Below are 20,530 nucleotides of genomic sequence, written 5' to 3'. Positions count from 1 at the left end.
AGGAGTGATGGTGTGGAGTGAGAGCAGAGCAGTGTGAGAGTGGAGGCTTGGAGGAGAGTTCTGGGAGAAGGAGATGATGGAGGACGCAGGGGGTAAGCAGGCCAGGTTGAGCAGGCCAGCGAGTGGACTGAGAGGGAGTCAGGGTGATGTATACTGCCCCTCCTTCCACAGAGCAGGGTCCTGCAGCATCCGTGGCACCCCTCTGACGTGAGGACCAGCCCAGCTGGTGCCCTGCCCAGCGGGGGCAGCAACAAGCCCTGACATCATATACATTTTTATTTCAGTTAATAAACTCACAAACATGACCTACAATTGTACAATCATCTAAATCATACATCTACAGTCATGCACTACTGCTATTGTCTACAATAATCTAAATAATACATATTACATAAACACAGTCATCTAAATCATACAGATAATGCATAAAATATAAATTATCATTTAATTCATATAGTCATCAATCAAATCATGTATCTATATAGAACTTGCTTATATATGTTTTTAATTTTTCACTTCTGTTTAAATATCTTTATTCTATCTTTTCTATCTTCATATCTAATAATAATTTTATTACAAACATACATTGCCAATTTCTTCTCTCTCCTCTTTTTTCTTTTGTAACATTTTCTGTTTACATTTAAACTTATTAATTATTCTTAATTTTCAAAAAATACTTTCAATTTTTCTTGAAATTCTGAGATCGGCTTGTTGTATATCTAAGATGTTAGTTTTGCCCAGGGGTCATTTCGTAGAAAAAGAGCTGGAGGACCTCATTAGCATAACTCATTAGCTTAACTCATTAGCATATGCCACACCTCTTGTCATTGCCGGAAGTGTGTCATTAATATGACTGATTTGAATATGCCACATCCCCTGACATCACCTATTCTGGCTGTTTTGGACCCAATCCTGGCCATTCAGGGCTGAAAATAGGCCCAAAATGGTCAGGACCGGGCCTCTTATGAGCGGGACAGTGATCCACCACCTGTCAGAGGCCCAACCTGGGCTGTTTCAGCCCCAATCCAGGCTGAAATGGGCCCAAAATGGCCAAGAGTCAGGTGGGTGGGGCCACCTGACATGTGACCTCTTTGGGGAACTGCCGGAACTGCATTCCTGTGCGTTCCCCCTTGAAATGAGCCCTGGTTTTGCCATTGTCATATATTCGTATAATTTATTCTTCCGTTCTGTCCAATCTGGACATCTTTCTGCCTTCCATTTTGTTGCAAATATTACTCTTGCTGCCATCACCATACACTTAAATAATTAACTATGCGTTTTTGTAATATTACTTGGTAAAATATTTAATAACATATTTTTGGGATTCATCACAAACTTAAATTTCAATATTTTCATTACTTCACGTACTTCTATCCAATATTTTCTTGCTTTCTTGCATGTCCACCACATATGATAAAATATTGCATCCATTTTCTAGCATTTCCAGCACTTTCCATTATTCTCTTTATTACATTTTCAAATGTCTTTGGGACAAATGTCTGAAGAACATTTTATACCAGTTCTCCCGTAACATTTGACATTCTGCAAATGTAATTTCGTTAGTTCATAGGTTTTCCCACTGGCTCATGCATATATTTTCTCCAAAGTTTTGCATCTGTTTTATCATGCAATTTTTACTTGCTCTGTTTCTATATCATATTGCAATAACATTTTATATATTTCTCCTAATAGGTGCTTTTAATCTCCAATGATTAATTGTTCGAAAACTGTTTTCTTTCTTATCTAGCCCCCTCCTTTAGCTATTTCTTCTTTGAATTTAGACACCATTTGATAATACAGCGACCATGGAATATTTTTTCCTTCATCTTCAATTTCTTGCCATGATTTTATTTCCCCTTATTTATCCATCATGTATTCATAATTTATATAATCACTTTTATTTCTTATGCTAATATCATAATAGGCATCAATTAGAGATATCAATGGTGAGGTTGGTGGACTTACTCTATCTCTGCACTGAAATCATATTCTTAATAGTCCATCTCTCAAAATATGAGTGCCACCTTGTCTTTGAATAGTTTTTAATGATTTCTTAATCCATAAATAATTATGGATTACTTCTTTAGTATCAATCAATTGTCTCCAATTTGATATTCCTTCTGTTTAGATTTATGATCCATTCTGATATCCAGCAGCTACTTGGTTGTACAGTTTGGTACAGCTAAACCTCCTCTTTTTTAAATCTTGTAATATTTTAAATCTTATTCTTGGTTTCTTCCCACTCCATACATAATTATTTATCATTTTCTGCCATTTTAAAGATCTTTTTATCTATATGGATCGGTAACATTTGAAACAGAAAATTCAGCTTTGGTAGTATGTTCATTTTGGCAGCAGAAATTCTACCTAATCAAGAAATTTCCAATCTTTCCCATCTTTGAAAATATTCCAGACTTTTTGATAATTATTTGGGACCTACCTACATCTTGAATTAGAATTTCATCCCTGCGGGCTTTGTTTTGCAAAGGAGCACTTTGACAAGAATAGAGATCATAAACAGCACAACTTGGTACTCCATATTTTTGCTATCAAGTGAAACATCCTTGAGAGTCTTGGCTGAGACTGAAGGAATGTGTCTTTGCTGATTTGCACAGCACAGGATGCACTCATTCTTTTAATACCACAGGCCCATTTCAATCATAATTACTTTCTCAGATGTAGCAGAAGTGATAGAAGAGACCAAATGGGAATTCTTCTGAATACAGAGCTAAATCATCTTTATAGTCACCCAACTCCCCATCCCTAAAGAAATTATAGCTAGTGGTATGGGTTCCATTTGATTTTCCTTAGAGCTCAGGAACTTATATCTCAAATCATAATCCCAGAAAGCAAACTTCCTAAGGTTATCAGTATGTGGAAGAAGAATGTCTCTGGCTGTTTTCAGGGTGTCATCTGAATAATGATCTTGCTGTTTAAGTGAGCTGGGTGACTGAATGAGCACAAGAAAAATATCTTGCCTGAAAGCAAAACCTAAGCTAATGTACCGTTAATAATGGACTGGGTGAATTATCAGAGGAGATAATAGGGAAGGGTCAGAGAAGGTCTGAGACAAAGAATGAGGGAAAAAAACTGGGTCAGAGCAACATGACGGAGCATATCCCATTGGTACGCCTGTGGGATTCTCTGTAGATGAAGTCATGATTACCACACAGAATATTAACTTGCTGGGAAAGCCATGTGTAGGACCCCCACCTGACACAGAATCAGAAGATAGGAAGGCAAAACACAGCAGACAGCCAAACTTACAGTAGCTGTGACTTAACCTGTGATCAAAACTCCATTAGGGGGCTTACATTGAATAGCATTTAGAAAAACATGACTTATTTGAAGTTGTTTACAAAATATGCCCAATGCAGACTGTATGTACTTACTCTAAAGAAGGTAATTATGTGGTTACTAATTACACTTTGTCTGCACATTTTAAAGCCAGAGGTGAATGTGTAATCTGAGCTATATAAAAATCTAGTCCAAATTTTATTGCATTGCTTTGTAGAGGTGATCTATCAACCTCCAAGCCTGGCTATGTCAGATTCCCCCCCTCCCACAAGCAAGGATGTAGAATCTATACGTCTGGACTGAAGGCATTTAAGTATCAACAAATTCAGATTCTAGAATACACACATGCCACATTTGCAGGCTTTTTCTTAGTGTTGGTGTGCACATGTGAAAAACAGAAAGGCAATTCAAAATGCACAAATACCAGGTTTCTGATGAGAAAAACAGAAAGGCCTTTTAAAACAGTGCCTGCACTAGATTTCTGGATTATTTACCATGTAAGAAGACTGATTTACGATTAAATTTATTTCATGAGCTGGACAATGTAAGTGCGATTTTGGTCTTGGATCCACACATAGAATGGATTCACACACAAGCTAGATATTGCACTATAGTAACCATTTACCTCCTGGATTCTTCTGACCATACAAGTGGTGAATAATTATGATAGTGCAATCTCCAACAATGTGTGGATCCTACCTTACGATGCTGAAGAAGGCCAAAGTTCCCAACTTTTCCATGCTAAAAGGATCCAGATACTTGATCAATTACCAACTTACAAAAAAGTGCAATGATTCTGTAAGCCACACTTCTGAAACGGATCAATCATTGGGATGGTATGATTCTCCTCAACAGGCAAAGGGCCAGGCAAAGGAGACAGACAGCTTATAATGCGCACACATATGTACTGTGATAGATTTTTTGTCAAAAATGGGTGCTTTCATTCAAATAAAGTTGAATTTGGATGAATAGCTAACAAACCAGATATTGCAGCTGCCTGTTACCCATACATAGTACTTGTACTGTCCTAATGCTCTTTTGTTTATCATAGCTCAAACCTATATTGTCTTTTAACTGCTACAGTGTTAGAGGAAGACTGTGCCACAACTACCATAGTTGTATCTGGAAAATGCAGCAGAGCCATGCAGTGGTGTGTATACCAGAGCGTAAAATTAAGCAGTAAACTGATCAGCAAGGACCTTTTGTTTCATAAGAAACCAGTGAAAGACAGCTTATCCAGCAACCTTTTCTCTTTCTTTTTGCACTGGTGTCCAGTACCAGCCACTTCTGATGGAGACACAGGAAATACCAGTGCGAATAATGATGGAATAATGTGCTCATTAAACTGTTTCCAAACATCCCCTGTGGTTGGAGGTCAGTGATACACCCTACTTCAGACCCATTTATTACAAATTGAACTCTTATTGCTCTCTTAAAAGTTGCATCTTTTCTTTTGGACCTCTAGTTTTTATTCCCCAGCTGCATCTTTGCTCTGTGAAACCAGCAGCCGAACAAGGACCATAAAAACTTCATTGGAGGTGCTGTGAAAATGAGCTTTGGACTGCAGCTGCTTGAATACCTTCTGGTAGAAGACGACATGGAAAGAGTGTGTTATTGTTCTGCTAGAGGTTCTGGATACTTTTCCTAATAAAGGAAATAAAAATACGTAAGAGTATAAAAGCATCCCCAAATATGGTTCTGAACCATGTATCCTAATCAATTAGAAAGTTAAGGCATTCCTGACCTAAAGACAACTGCTTCAGTGGCTTCTTGAAGCTTAACGGTACATGAAACCTCTGAAAAAGCTATCCCAGTTGCTTTTCAGTGAGCCAGATCCTTAGTCCATTTAGGTCCCTCTCGGTCTTTCCCCATACTTGCTACATGAAATCCATTAACAGGGAACTGCCTAGATTTGGACCTGAAGGGCATTCCGCATGAGCCACTGCAACAGTCCCTCCTTGAGGGAAGAAAATGTTTTTGTCATTTTATTGTTCTTTGGTCATGGGAAAAAAATATCTTTTCCAAGACAGGATAGTGCTATACAACAATAGTTCACAATTTCACCCACGCTAGGGTCACTTTACTGTTGTGACTTTGTTAATTTTCAGCTGTTACTTTATGGTATCCTGATCCTTTTGGGTCTTCAGAAAGGCTTTTTCAGAAAGCTTTTTGCTGATACTGGAGTCTGTTGTTTGTATGTGAGTAGCAACACCTTGGTTGTTGTTTTTTAGACCGGGTAATATTTTTTCTGATGTTTTAACATGTTGATAATGGATAGGGCTTAATAAATCTTATTTTTATTTTGTGGATTTTTATTTTATTTTTGTAGATTATTTTTAAAACTTGAAAGCGAAGCTGAGCTTGTGAAACAGCAGAGTAAAAATGTATTAAATAAAAAAAACAATTGTTTATTAGGAGAAACAGACTGATTTAAGCAGTTTGCTATAGGGATCCCATTCTCCCATTGGGTAGATAGTTAATGCATATTTTATAGTTAAGCACAGAAGAATCCATTGCAGTGCTGTTCTCACACCACAATGTTTCTGCGACATTTTATTTAGGGTTGCCAGGTATCTTACCCTCTTGGCAGGAGGGTGGGGGATCCTGCACTTACGTTTTTAGACTTCTCGTGCCTGTGCAAAGAACATGCATGCTCCAGCACAGCATAATGATGTTACACCTGGAATTTCACCCCTGTGAAAGGCAGAACATGCCCGCCATCTAGTGCATGACTTCACTCCTGGAATGAGCTGCGCTGTGGCCTGGGAGGTTTCTTGCCTCCTGGGTCCATTCTCCAGGACCTTTTCCTCCTGTTGGCCAGGTGAGTGGCAGCAGTGAGTAGAGGCTGAGAGCAGAGGATCCTCCACCCCCACCAGGGGACTGGATGCCCTATTTATAAGAAATCCTCCTTGTGCTGGTTCCTTAGTGTTTATGAAGCAATTTCCTGCCTTTAAAGTATTTTTTATATATTATTTCATAAAACCTCTGTAAGATAGGCTGGTACTATTATCTTCACATTGAAAATGGGGTGGAGGGTGATGCAAAGAAAATTACCTTGCCTAGGGTCAACAAATGAGTTTGTCCCTAGACAATGTGAGATTTGAACCAGGTGCTTTCTACTTTTGATTTGTAAGCTGCCTTGAGCCACAGGGAAAAGAGGGATATATTTAAACAAATAACCAAATACATAAATAACACTTTCACTCACAATCCCGCATCTTGTGAGCAAATGGAGCCAGTTTGGAGCAACCTCTATAGGGCCCAGAATAACCCTTCACCAGCTTCTTCCACAAGCAATGTACCACTTCTCTTCTGAGTGTATTATAATTTAGGCAAGCTATTCAAGTCTAGCTAAAGGCCTCTTGCTCCGTACCTTTAAATATCTCAATGCCTGTGTATCCAGGCACCTCTAGATGCAGTTGACTCCCAGCAGAAGCAGGAAAATCACTGAAAATATGGCAATTCCTTGTTGTTTGAAGAAACCCAGGTTGGGCTGGTACACTCAGAGTCAGGACTCAGAGAACCATCAAAGGAGGAAGGAACGTTTCTGTCATGACACTATCTTATGTATGGATCATGACCTTCGTGCAAAGGGTGTGTTTTCCCATGAGCATTATGGCAAAAGATCAGGGCATGATGTGCCTAGGGGTTTTGTGATTCGTTTCATTGAATAAGTGCTTCCATTTGAATGGGAGATCCAGAAAAAAAAATCCCTATGTGGGAAAACACCTATACTGCTATCTTATCTCTCTGAAGTAGGAAGCAGACCCACCCTGCATTTCATCTTGCATCTCAGTACCATCCAATCTCTACACTTGCATCTTTCTCAAGCCAACAGTCCACATTTCACCCCTGGCAGTTACAGGGCAGAAAGGGAATCCTGCTTGTACCCGGGTTTTATGAGAAATGGGACTGAGGAGAAGCAGCTGCTGTGTGCTCACTGGGTGTCCTTCAGGTTGTGACCTGGCCACACTTTTGGCAGGAACGCTCTAAGTTTGCCACCGGCTGTGGTACTGGATCTAAGCTTTTAAGAAACTGCAAATCCAGAGGAGCAGAAAACTCAACCTGGAGGGTTTTAAGTCAGCAACTCATTAATTCCACAGGTCCAGAGCTGCAAAGTGCTCAGAGCCTTGGAAACCACTTCATTGCCAGGATGTCATGCCAAGACTTATGTCTAAGCAGCTCTCCAATCTGAAAGTTATTATGGAACAATAAGGCCACAAGTCTCGACTGCACCACCATCCTTGTTAGGCTTCACTTCTCTGCTTCTTCCCAAGAGGAAGTACTTAATAAGAATAATAATATCCTGAAAGAGTAACCCACGGCAGTGTAATTAAAAAAGCTTTTCTTGTCTCACTTTGAAGGAGGGGAGGGGGAAAACTAAGGGAGGGGGAATTAAAATCAGACAGGAAATTCCACTAGAACAAGTTGGCCTGTGTCCTAATAATACAGACCTCTGCCAATTCCTCCAGAAAGCAAGGGAGGGGGGGCAGCGTGGTGGGAGGAGGAGAAGCCCTCTAGACTGGCTCAGATCTCCAAACATATTGTGAGCTTGACTGCTGCATTAATTCTAAAGGGGAGAGAAGAGAAACAATCAACTCAAAGGAAGTTTGCTTTGCGGGGAAGTCACTGTTATATAATGCTGCCATTGTATTTAAGGGGTGTATGTGTGTGTGTGAGCAAGCACGTGCTGCAATTTCGTTTGAGAAATAAAGTGTGCAGGGCTATTGGGTTAGAGGAACCAGATGGATCTCAAGACTCATTCTTACAACAGCTGCTTTAAAATAATGGGGAAGAAGTTCCAACAAGCTAGCAAAAATCCTGGAGTGAAATAAGGTGGAGGGAGGGATAAAAGGGAAACCAGGTGCTTGTCACAGACATATGACAGTGTTACTCTAGGTTTCAGAATCTGGGATAACAGCAGGTTAAATCCCTTCTCTGATAAAATATAAATATTAGAGGTTGCTTTTCTGAAATAAAACACATTTATAAAACCACTCAATGTGGGTCTACTGCCCCCCCCCCTGAATATTTTGGTTTATACAACAAGGTTGGTTAGTAAGTGACAACCTCATTGTTGTAAATCATCTTTATTTTGAACATTTAAAGTAGCCCTTGAAGTCTTTTGGTTAGCTTGCACAAGGGGTGTGTGTGTGTGTGGGGGGGGGGAGTAAAGAGATCCATGAAGGTTTCATGCAGGCCACATTGCTGAGAGGCAGCAGCTGGAGCCTTCAGGCCCTGCTTGCAACATTCGCAGACACATCTGGTTGGCTAGTGTGAGAAGCAGGGTGCTGGACTAGATGGATCTTTACTCTAGTCCAGCAGGACTCTTCAATCTTGTTTTATATGGTAACTTGATCCTGGATTCTCTAGTGGTTGTGGGTGTGTGTATGTGAAGAACAGATATAAGGTCAGATATATGTTTCTACTTTTGTTTATCAAATGGCCAAATTTTATATCTCACCACTATAGATAGCATTCATAGAAAGCTAGTCATACCACACTGCTAGCTTACTGACAGTGCCATCCTAAGCAGTTCTTCTTAGAATCCTCAGGTCTATTAAGTGGAGCTTACTCCCAGGAAAGTTTTCTTAGAGTTGCACTTTAACCCTAAGCAGAGCTATACCCATCTAAGTCTATTGGAGTCAATAGTTTTTGAAGGGCGCAACTCTGCTTAAGATTCTACCATAAACATCCCAAAAGTGTGTCTTGCTAAAAACATGAACAACCATGCTCAGGTCTTTCTGTGGAACATGATACTACTACACAAGTCCTATGCCCTAAGTAAGATGCCCTAGCATTAATTAGTCAATTGCCTGGTTAATTCTGAACAGTCATGAGGTTCATTCAAATGATTGTTCTCACCTCCCTCCCCACCCACTGTTAGGTGGATTTCAGGGCCTCATCTCAGGGTAGGGTTCTGCGTGAATCTTTTTCTGTGAATCTGTTCATTGTATATCATGCTCCATTAGTAAGCATGATGGTAATGGTGAGGTGGTGGCATGTAACCAAATCATTTGTCAGAATGGATCTCACACATAATAAACCTTGACATCACAATCAGAAAGTCTTTTTCTGGTGGGGGAAAAATAACACCGTGCTTTAAGTAGCTCCTAGATAAGATATAGTTCTAGGGTCCCTACAGCATCTGAAGAAGGGAGCTTTGACTTAAAAGCTCATGCCCTAAAAATCTTGTTAGTCTCTAAGGAGCCACTGGACTCAAATCCTGCTATTCTACTGCAGACCAATATTGCTACCTACCTGAAAGTATCTTCTAGGGTCCCAGAATCACACACTTTTCTTTGAGTCCTTAGGCCAGATGCTTGAACACCTGGCAGATGTCTATAGATATGAAGCACGACTGAAAAATATCTAGCCAGTGAAATCAAAAGGATCAAGACCTTAACTGGCAAGTGGTGTGAAGGCTGCATTCCTGGAATCCATTTGCAAAACAGGCTGCATGTATGGATCAAAGCAAGAGTTGTACCTAGCCTACATCCTGCAATGGGCCTCTTCAGATGGGCTAAGCCACAATCCCCTTCTTATTCTTGCTCTGGTCCTACTAACATTGAAATCAATGACCTGCTTATAAAGGATTTAGCATGACTTTTACAGTGGAGAGGCATGGGACGCCAAGGAATACATTCTTGCCGAGATGCCCTAGAGCCAAACATAACTTCATGAATAGAGGAGTGTAGAAATTTCACTCATTACCATGACTGGCTCACCCACTTTGAGGGCATAATTTCAAACATTCCCCTGCAACTTCCATTTCTGCCAGGATAGCCATTTGTCAATGCAACCTGGCAGGGATATGATTCAGCCTAATTATCCTTGCAGGACCAGTGGGTAAAACAGAAGAAAATACTAATTGGTTATTTCAGACATAAAATGATTGATGTACAGTTTAGTGAATTTTATTCCATAGGCTTTCTCATTAGAGGTATTCCCCAAGAATCCAGAGAAGATAGGCACCATGACATTTGGAACCTTCTTTCCAGACAACAGACCTGGATGCCTCCATGGGAGTTTCAGGATCTAAAGTTGCAAGGGAGATGAGACTAAACAGAAGTTATGATGGTGAACCAACCCAGGTTTGGTGGGTTATCCATTTAACCCATCCTGAAGAGGGTTACATTCCCCCTGAAAGCTAAGACACTGAGTCTGAAAAGCGTGTGTTATAGGAAATATATTATCTATTTTACCCTAGCTGCTTATACGCTCCCAGCCAGGGTTATCATCAACTCAAGGTGCGGCCTGCAGTTCTCCAAAATTACAACTGACCTACATACTCCAGATAACCAGTTTCTCTGCAGGAAATGGAAGTGATGGAGGGTAGACTCTTTGGCAGCACATTCCTACCCTAAATTCCAACCCCACCCCCGGAAAGGCACCATCCAAATCTCCAGGATTCTCCCAAGCTGGAGTTGGCAACCTATTCCCAGCCCAATTCTAAATGCTGGTGAATAAGGCTTTTCAAGGTTTGAGCCCTGCATACCAATAACTGTTATTGGCTCTCCTCCCTTGAATTGTTTATTGTACGTATAGTTTATTTTAAATGCTTTTTTGATGTTGAAATTTTAATATTTAATATGGAGACCCTATTCAGATGAAAATGTTTCAAATAAATAAATACCTTGTTTCAATGTGTTCTTTACTTCTATGTGTTCTTTACCACTCCTTTAAATCTTCAGAGAGGGCATTAATTCATGGACCAGCTTTTACAGGCATGAAATCCACATGGGTATGGAGTTGCAAGGCCTCCACTGTGGTGGAACACTACACTACAGGAACACATTGTCAGGTGCTCAGGATCACCTGTCATATTCAATACCCCCCCTGCAGCTGAAGCTGATGCTGTTGGGGTAATTCTGTTATTTGAACCCAGGGTGGGAAACTGAGAACAGGAGGTGTTTGTTCCTGTTGTAATTTCTCCTGAGTCTGGGAGCCTGCTTGACCTTGAGCAGTTCATGAATCACACAGCCTGTTCTCCTGCCTGCAGAGTTAGAAGACTGTTAGGAGAAAGGAGGAGGGAATTAGGAGTAGCCTTGGGGAACCTATATCTGTTTGATACTTGTCTATAGCCACCAGTCCTAGCAAGGATGGCATAAGTGTATGATATTGGCATCTTATCAATAAAGAACTTTTACTTATGAAATGAAGTTTCCTGAGAGTTGCCTAGCATCCTTACACACATATGGATAATTTGTTTGCCATGTTTAGGCAGCTGGTAAAACCTGGAAGGCTTTTAATGTTTGGTGAAGCTTTACTGATTTAATTTTATGGTTGCATTTTTAAGGATGCTTTTAGGATCAGATTTTTAGAGCATTTGTTGATTTTTAGAAATGATTTTTAACTTTGCTGCTGTGATCTTTCAGAGGATTTTGATACAGTTGTCCTAGAGAGACTGGCTGGGCCGTGCGAGTAGGGGGCACTGTGCTTCAGTAATTCCACTTTTACTTGACCAACTGATTCCAGAAGGTGGTGCTGGGGGACTGCTGCTTGGCTCTGTGGTGTTTATTCTATGGATACCACAGGGTTCCATCCTGCCCCCCTTGTTCATTTACATGAAACCACCTGGAGAGGTCATCTGGGTATTTAGACTGAGCTGTCACAAATAAGCAGATGACTCCCAGAAATATTTCTTTTTAACAGCTAAGCCAGGGGGAGGAGTCTGTGGAAGTATGAATAAGTGTCTGGAGAAGGTAATAGAATGGATGAGGGCCAATAAACTGAAGCTGAATCCAGACAAAGACTGGGATGCCATTGATCAATAAAGAGGCTGCTTGGGGACTATGAAGTCAGCTTGTCCTAGAGGGGTAGCATTCCCCCTGAAAGAGCAGATTCAAACCTTGGGGCTATTGGATCCTGCCCTATGGCTGGAGGCTCAGGTCTCCTCCATGGCATGTAGCACATTTTATTAGCTACAGTTGGTTCACCAGCTACAGTTGTTCTCTGAAAAGCATGATCTGGCCACAGCCATCCATGCTCTGATCACATCAAAGTTAGATTGTTGTAATACACTCTGTGTGGGGCTGTCTTTGAAAATGGTTTGGAAACTTGAATTGGTCCAACATGTGGTGGCCAGGCTTCAGTCAGGGGTTGGTTACAGGCATCGCATCATTCCTGTGCTAACAGATCTGCACTGGATACTCATCTCTGTTTCTGGGAACAATTCATTGTGCTGGTTCTTACCTTTAAAGGCCTAAGTGATTTGGGGCCAGGGTACCTGAAGGGCTGCCTCTTCCCCTACTATCCTGCTCACTGTGTAAGATCTGCCTTTCAAGCTCTGATCTCTTTGCCTCCACCTTCAGAGGTGAGGCGGGTGGTGACTAGAGACAAGGCATTTTTCTCAATCAGCTTCAGAACTATCTAGGGTTGCCAGCTCCAAGTTGGGAACTTCCTGGAGATCTGGGGGGGGTGAAACTTGGAGAAACCTGGAGAAAGTGGGGTTTGGGGGAGGGAAAGGACCTTGTCATGGCATAATTCCATAGAGTCCACCCCCAAAAGTAGCCACTTTCTCCAGGTGAACTAAGCTCTGTGGCTTGGAGACCAGTTGTAATTCTGGGAGATCTCCAGCCACTACCTGGAGGCTGGCAACCCTAGAACTATCTGTATACTTCATGACAAAATTAATTAATACAAAATCTGTATAACAAAAAACAGATTTAATAACCTAAAAATCTTGCAAAGTACATGCATTTGCTAACTTTGTAAAATGTGTTGTGTTCTTTCTGGCTAATGGAAGAAACTGGAATCCTACTCATGTCTACTGGAAGTCCTTTTCAGTTACCTCCAGCTTCTGTGACCTCATTACACTACATGCTTAGAAGCTTATTTTTTGCAGCCATAAAGGCTAGGAATCATTCAACAAAATGAAACTAAGGGTTAAAGGAGACATAATTATTTGGATTGAGGCTGTAGCATGGAAGCAAAGAGTTAAACCCCTTGGGGATAGTAGAGATGGGAAACGAACCTTTGTGCTATTTGTTTTTCCCACGGAACCAGTTAGGTGAGGTATTGAGATGGAAAATGGAACTGGGGCAGAGATTTAATCCCCTTTTTCCATGCCACAGCCCAATTTGAACTGGGTGCAGAGGGGACTGTAGCTCCTATTTACACTATTAAAAAACATCCTACAGGAGATCCATTCATGGATTTTCTGACTTCATATCTATCTAGCTTGGCCCCAAGATCTTTTCAAGTAAAATAAACCCTGTTTCTTGCACTTTAGATCTATGAATTAGCATGAGTGAATCTATAAAGACATTCACACACTCTGTAAATGGCACAACTTCAAGCACAGTAGAGTATCAAGTCTTGTTTTCACATTTTTCCCCACTACAAATATAAAAGAAGAGGTTTCTTCTGGAGGAGAAAGCATGGAGGCCAATGTCTATAGCAGAAACTTTGATTTAAGTTTGTTTTGGTATCTTTACGAGACTTGAGCTACATGTGATACCCTTAAAAAAAAAAACAAGCAAAGGAGACATAGATGCTGTGGTTTGGCATAGAGATCTTAAAAGCATTAGAACTACTTTTGAAGCTACATATGTCATGGAACGTTGAGAAAAGATATTCACAACACATGCTCATAATAGCATCATCAATGAAATAAAGACCTATTCTAAATAATCGACAGATGTGTTGCTTCTCTTCAGGACATTTCCATAACTACAGTGAGAAATTTCAGTGGCATCAGGATTTCATCTCATTGTTGCACTCTTCTCATTCAAGCCATTTATTCTAGAACAGGATGGATACAGATGGCCATTTTGCCACACAACTGACCTGATGTGATAAAATTTTTGTGACTTAACAGAATGACACAGATACCTGACTTTTACAATGACTGCAGACACTCCATGCTAAATATTTAACTCTGTTTTGAGTATCTGTCTGTAGCAGAAACTTTGTCTAGAAATGGCATTAATTACATTCCTTACAGCTGGACGTGATTTGGCTTTGTAAAAGCTTGTTTAATGCTGGATACTTTCTGTTTATATGGTCAAAATAAGTCATCACGGGGTAGCATTACATAGAACAGACTAAAGGTTGATCTAGTCCAGCATCCCACATGCCTCCAAGAAGCCCACTACCCTCACCGTGGTCTCCCAGCTAGCGATATTCCATGGCATGTTACCTCTGAAATTATATAGCCAGGGCTTTTTTTTCAGGGAGAACGTGGGGGAACGGAGTTCTGGAACCTCTTGAAAATGGTCACATGGCTGGTGGCCCCGCCCCCTGATCTCCAGACAGAGGGGAGTTTAGATTGTCCTCCACAGGCAATCAAAACTCCCCTCTGTCTGGAGATCAGGGGGCGGGGCCACCAGCCATGTGACCATTTTCTCTGAGGGCAACCCACTGAGTTCCACCACCTCTTTTCCCAGAAAAAAAGCCCTGTATATAGCTATCATGTCTCCTGACTGATCTCCAGCTATAATTCCCTGCCCCTTATGCAAAGTTGCAGTTGATATCATCAGTTGTACTCCCTCTCCCCTCCTTGGTTATATGTGCTGGGAAGAGTAGATGAGGCTGCTATCTCATACTATTGTTTGATTTTAATGTATTTAAATATATTTATATGTTTTATCTTTGTATGACTACACTGCTGTAACCTGCCCTGAGCCCGCTTGTGGGGAGGGCAGGCTAGGAATCAAATAAATAATAAAAAATAATAATAATTAATAGCTGCATACAGATGACACCTATTGATGTGTCTAATCCTCTTTTCAAGCCATTTAAACCTATGGCCTTTCCTAAGTTCTTGTGGCAGCAAATGCTATAAGTTATATGCTGTGTAAAGAATTACTTTTTTTTGGTCTATTGGGCTATCATGGTCAATATTATTTAATCTGATGGGCAGTGGCTCTCCAGGGCCTCTGGCTGAGGTCTTTTACATCACCGGCTACTAGGGTTGCCAGGACCAGTTTGGGAAATTCCTGGAGATTTTGGGGTTGGAGCCTGGATAGAGTGGGGTTTGGGGAGGGGAGGGGCCTCAGAATGGTATAATATCATAGAGTCCACTCTTCAAAGAGGCCATGTTCTCCAGGTAAACTGATCTCTGTCACCTGGCAATCAGTTGTAATTCCAGGAGATCTCCAGCCACCCTCTGGTGGCTGGCAACCCTACCTGCTACCTGATCCTTTTGATTGGAGGTGATAAGAATTAAGCCTGTGGGTTTTTGCATGCAAATCCGATGCTCTACCACAGAGCCACGGCCCCTCAACAGGCTATGAGGCAGGATGAAATCTTCTTCTCTACTAGCGCTCCCTTCAATGATCTACACATTTTTATCCCAACCTTTCATCAAGGAGGTCAGAGCAGCAAATGTGGCTCTCCTCCCCTTTTTCCTCACAATAACTTGGTGAGATTGGTAGACCGAGACAGACAGAGAGAGAGAATGCACAAGGTGTCCCCCCACCACCAGTGGGCTTCATGGCTGAGTGGAGATCGAAACCCAGTCTCCCATAAGAACATAAGAGGTGACATGCTTGATTGGATCGATGGTCCACCTACTCCACCATCCTGTTTCACACAATGGCCAATCAGAGGTCCTGCAGGGCCAGTAAACACAGCATGTAGGCCTCTTGATGTTTCCTCCTAGCCTTTAAATGTGGAGGATCCCTTTAGTCACCATGGCAAGTAGCCATTGATGGGTTCAATGCCCCTTTAAAGCCATCTTTGTGAGTGGCTATTACTACATCCACTGATAGTTTAATGACTTCTATGTCCTAGTCTTACACTGGCCACTGTACCACATTGACTTCACTTCACTCATAATTTTATAAGTCTTTGTCCTATCCCCTCCTAGTTACTTGTTCCCTAAACTAAGAAGCCCCAACTTCTTTATCCCCTGCACATACTAAAAGTACATTCTATGTGTTTTCATTACAAGTGGGAAGATATGATGTTTGGATGACTGATTGACAGATGCTGAACTTGCTACAGTTTTTTACACAGCTAGCTTCCCCCCTAGCACTTCTTCCTCTTTCTTGTGTTTGCTATTATATGGAGTACACATGGCAGAAAACTGTCCCTGGGGCATTCAGGGAACCATTTCAGACTCTTGGATTCACATAGTGGCTACAACCCACATCACAAAGACCTCATTGTTTCTCTGTACCACTCCTTGAAAGCACATGTAAATCACAAGGCTGGTAGATGTGGCCATTCTATAATGAGTACAAGGCAGTCAGTACAGTCTTGGAGAAGAGAAGAGAATGAGGGAGTTATCAGTTGTACCCAGCTGTGGTTTTGGTGCTAGCTAATAACCCCAATGTATCATCCTGCCTTGGTAAGTAAATGTTCTGACTGGTATTAAAAATGGGCCTGGTGCATTTTACAGCACATTCTCCTTGCTGCTCATGCAAAGTGGTGGTTGTTAGCATGCTGCCTGTGCAATTAGGGTGCTTAAGACTGTGAGGGGTCTTCAGAAGGTCCTGAAGAGTGATTGCAGTTCAGAATAATCACCCACCTGGTTGGGCGTTGATTTATGGCCTGCTCTGTTAATAGCCGTGCTTAACACAGGAGTTTGCTGAGATTTAGTAATTGCCTTAAACAAAAAAAAAAGTTTATTATCTTTAAGTCTTTCACTGATGAATGAATGGGTGCTAGAGAAATCATGTAATAGATCATCTGAGATTTCCCTCCCATCATGCACAAATTTAAAACAAAGAAAATTATGAGATAGTTCGAATGAGGTTTTTAAAACTACACTTTCCATTGATAGCTAGCACAAGAGATAATTACAGAGAGAAGCATGTAACTATTAAGTATTGTTTCAAATAGTACTACTACAATAGTAGTAGAGTTGATATACACTGTTGCTATTGCTACTAAGTTCACAGAATTGGGGAAGATACTATACCTTAATTATGCAGTCAATTTGTGAGTCACAGTTGGATATCATCACCTGATGACATCATGTGATGACTTGCAGCTTACAGCCAAGCCACATGTTTAAGCAAAATCACTTCACAGACTCCTGCTTAAATGGTACTAGTAGAGCATGAGCTCATGAGATCTTGGAAGCTAAGCAGGTCTGTACTTGGATGTGGGACCACCAAGACAGATTCTGCAGGGGAAGGCAATGGCAAACCACCACTCCCTGCTTCTCACTTGCCTTGAAAGCCCCTTGTTGGGTGGGGGGAGAGTCACCATATGTTGGCTGTGACTTGATGGCACATACATACATATGATTGTAATTAAAATCTTTCTGACTACTACCCTACATTACAGTAGCACATGAGGATAGTCTAAACTTCTCTCCTTGGTTTATAGGGACTTTAAACATGAGGGAATTCAAGAATGAGATGTCTTACCTTTAATCTATAAATATAAATAATGATGAAAACAACAACAGTATAAACCAGGGCGAAAAAAATCTGTTCTATGAATTTTCTGACCATGTCAATCAGGGCCTGAATGAATGAACTGCTCCTCTGAAAAAACTTGTATATTCATGTGTTAGATGATATGGAACTCTATAACATTTGAACAGTTCAGACATGGAAATTGTCACTTGATAACATTTCCACTATACACAGGATTAGCATAGCTGGAAATTCTAGAGGCTTGTAGCTATAGTGGCCCCTGCTCTGCTCCCTTGCTGCTGCCCATCATGGTATCATTTCTGGTCACTGAAACAGAAGTGCCATGCATCACCAGGTTGTTCTAGCAACAGGGTTTTTGGTGATTGCTAGAGAGTCCCAGAGACACGGCCAGAAGTGACACTGTGAGGGTGCCCCCAGAGGTTGCCAGGGATTGAAAAACATGCTGTGGTATTCTTCCAGACAACCCTTCCATTCAAAAATGAGAGATCGTGGCACAGCCCCCTGTAACATTGCAGGACCATCAGGGCTGATTTTTCCATTTCCTGATGGGCATGCCATTGGAGAGAGTGTGTAAAAACACTTCTGTTGGCCCTTGAGCCCTGCCAGGGTTGATGGATATAAAAATGGAGCTGTAAAATGATTGAGGGGAAGAGAGGTACATGAAATGGGAGGAAGATGGATAGATAAAAAGGCTGCAAGTAATAAGAAAGAAGAAGTGAGGGGAGAGGAGGAAGGAATGGTGATGGGATGTCTAGGCAAATTCTGTAGCCTTTCATTGTTTCATGTATGAAATGAATAAAATACCATGGTGTGTATTATGAAACCCCCAAGCTAAAGATATACACAGAAACCACTGGTTCATGCTGTTACCATGATTTTCTGGAATGTTAACACAAATCTGGAATTCTAAGGTATCACACCCCTCCCGAACAATCCATGCTCTTTTTCATTTTTGAGTGCTGCTTGCTGGCTACAGCAGGAGCTTGTGTTTGTCTTTTACTCCACTGATTTTTGGAGCAACAGCATTTCTCTCCTCCCTTGTAGTGGAGGAGCACAGAGCACTCTCAGTGAATCACCTTTGGAAACAAGTCACAGAGTGCTGCAGTTCTCCTTCTTTTGTGGGGGCAGAGCCCTTTTCCTATTTGCAGGTACTATGACTGGGGGTACCTTGTTCAAGGCCTGTAGAATTGGAGCCCTTGGTCCAACTTGCTTGAAACTGGGAGGGGGTGTGTGTATTCAGTGGACAGGCAGCACTAGCTCGCCTGCCAGAGATTGACAGTTCCCATTACCCTCCTGGTGGGAGGGGGGACCTTGCACTCACCTTTGAGGATGTCATTGTCCGCATGCTCATGGGGCCATGCAATGATGTCTCCTAGTCATGAAGTGACATCATCGTGTAAGCCAGGAGTGCTCCTAGGCTTTGCAGCGGATCGATTGTGGCCGGTTTGGGCTCCAAATCAGCCCACTGTGAAGCACAGGAGCACTCCTGTCCTGTGCAATGATGTCACTCCTGGAGCTGACATCATTCTGCTGCCGCAGTAGTGTGCCCTGGAGGCCTGTTCCCATGCTCCCCTCCACCGGCCAAGTGAGTGGTGGCAAAGGGTAGGAGTGGGGGAATTCCCAACTCCCAGTGGGGAATTTAGGATCCCCAATCCCTTCAATTTTGGTGCCATTTGGCTGAAAAACTGCCATTTCACCCAAAGGGAATAATGGCAGACCTACGGGATGGGACAGGGGGGCATTCTTTCACTTTGTGAAAGAAAACAAACAACATGCCAGAATGAGGAAGGATGGCAAATGCAGAGTTTTGAGTACAAAGGTCATTTTTCAAAATTGTCAGTCAGTCACTGTAAGAGTAGGAATATTAAATGAACACAGACAGGGTTTCGTTTTTTAATGCCAGTGGCTGACCAGTGCTCTCCTGCTAGGCTGCAACTTGACTGCCATTTTTGGAAACAGTAGAAAGAAGTGTATCTGCACAGAGGCACTTACTTTGAGGGCCTGTAGAATCAAATCCCTTAGTTCAATCTGCTTGAAATTAAGAGGACTTGTGATTAGAGAAAGGGCTGTGTTCTGTGCAAATTTGCTGCCATTATCTTTATACCCAGTTGCCCCAGACCCTCATATACATTCTCCATTGGAAATAATGGTCCTGATTTCTGAAACACGAAAAACTACAGGAATTTGAATCCCAAACTGGCAATGTCCTACCTGGAAGAAAGCGATCATGGTAAAATCCAGCCCCCCCCCCCCCGTCTGAAATTATACCAATATATACAGTTCAGACAGCTACCTACATTCTTATGGTATAATCTCTCCTTTCTGACTCATTCGTCAACACCTTCCTCCCCAGGAATGCAACCAACCTATAGTTTTTTCATACGTTTCTTTGTGTGTTCTCCTAAATGGAATCTTATTTATTTATTTACATTATTTTTAGTCTGCTTTTTTCACTCAGACTCAAGGCAGATTGCATAATCAATACAATCAACAGCTGGGACCTCCAATAAACAATAAAATAGGCTATAGACTGCAGAATTTTGAAAACAAGCAGAAATCTGATACAGAGCTGAAACAATGTTGAAACAAAACATAAGCAATTTGACAGGACATAATAAATTACAGTAACAGAGAGTGCACAGTAGTATAGTATACAGTCCCTATCCCTTCACTTGAAGCATCTCTTTGGACTATTTCCTTATAACACAACCCTAATACCTGAGTAAGAAAGCTCTCCTGAATAATTTGGTTTTGCACATTTGTGAACAGCCAGGAGAATGGGATGTTTCCTGACCTCTTCAGGCAGACCATTCCATAAGCTGGGGGCCACTACAGAGAATGTGTGTGCATGAGCAGCTGTTGAGCAACACTCTGAAAAGGGAGGCCTGGGAACTATG

The 20,530-nt window shown here is 41.6% G+C and overlaps 1 protein-coding gene across 3 annotated transcripts in view; it reads right to left on the bottom strand.

Moving 5' to 3' along the window:
- The window catches only part of GLI2 (GLI family zinc finger 2), a 263,984-nt gene that overhangs the window by 132,140 nt on the left and 111,314 nt on the right, over window positions 1-20,530 (bottom strand). Inside the window, exon 2 of one of the 3 annotated variants that reach the window (XM_054972434.1) lies at window positions 12,799-12,813. The exons of the other annotated variants lie outside the window; for them this stretch is intronic. Within the exon in view, the coding sequence (XP_054828409.1) occupies window positions 12,799-12,813 (15 nt within the window). The remainder of the gene's footprint in view (window positions 1-12,798; window positions 12,814-20,530) is intronic. 3 annotated transcript variants of the gene reach the window in all.

The sequence above is a fragment of the Eublepharis macularius genome, chromosome 2 (assembly GCF_028583425.1).
Source record: "Eublepharis macularius isolate TG4126 chromosome 2, MPM_Emac_v1.0, whole genome shotgun sequence".
NCBI lineage: Eukaryota > Metazoa > Chordata > Lepidosauria > Squamata > Eublepharidae > Eublepharis > Eublepharis macularius.
The sequence above is the reverse complement of the archived record's forward strand: the minus strand, read 5'-3'. Positions and strand labels throughout refer to the sequence as shown.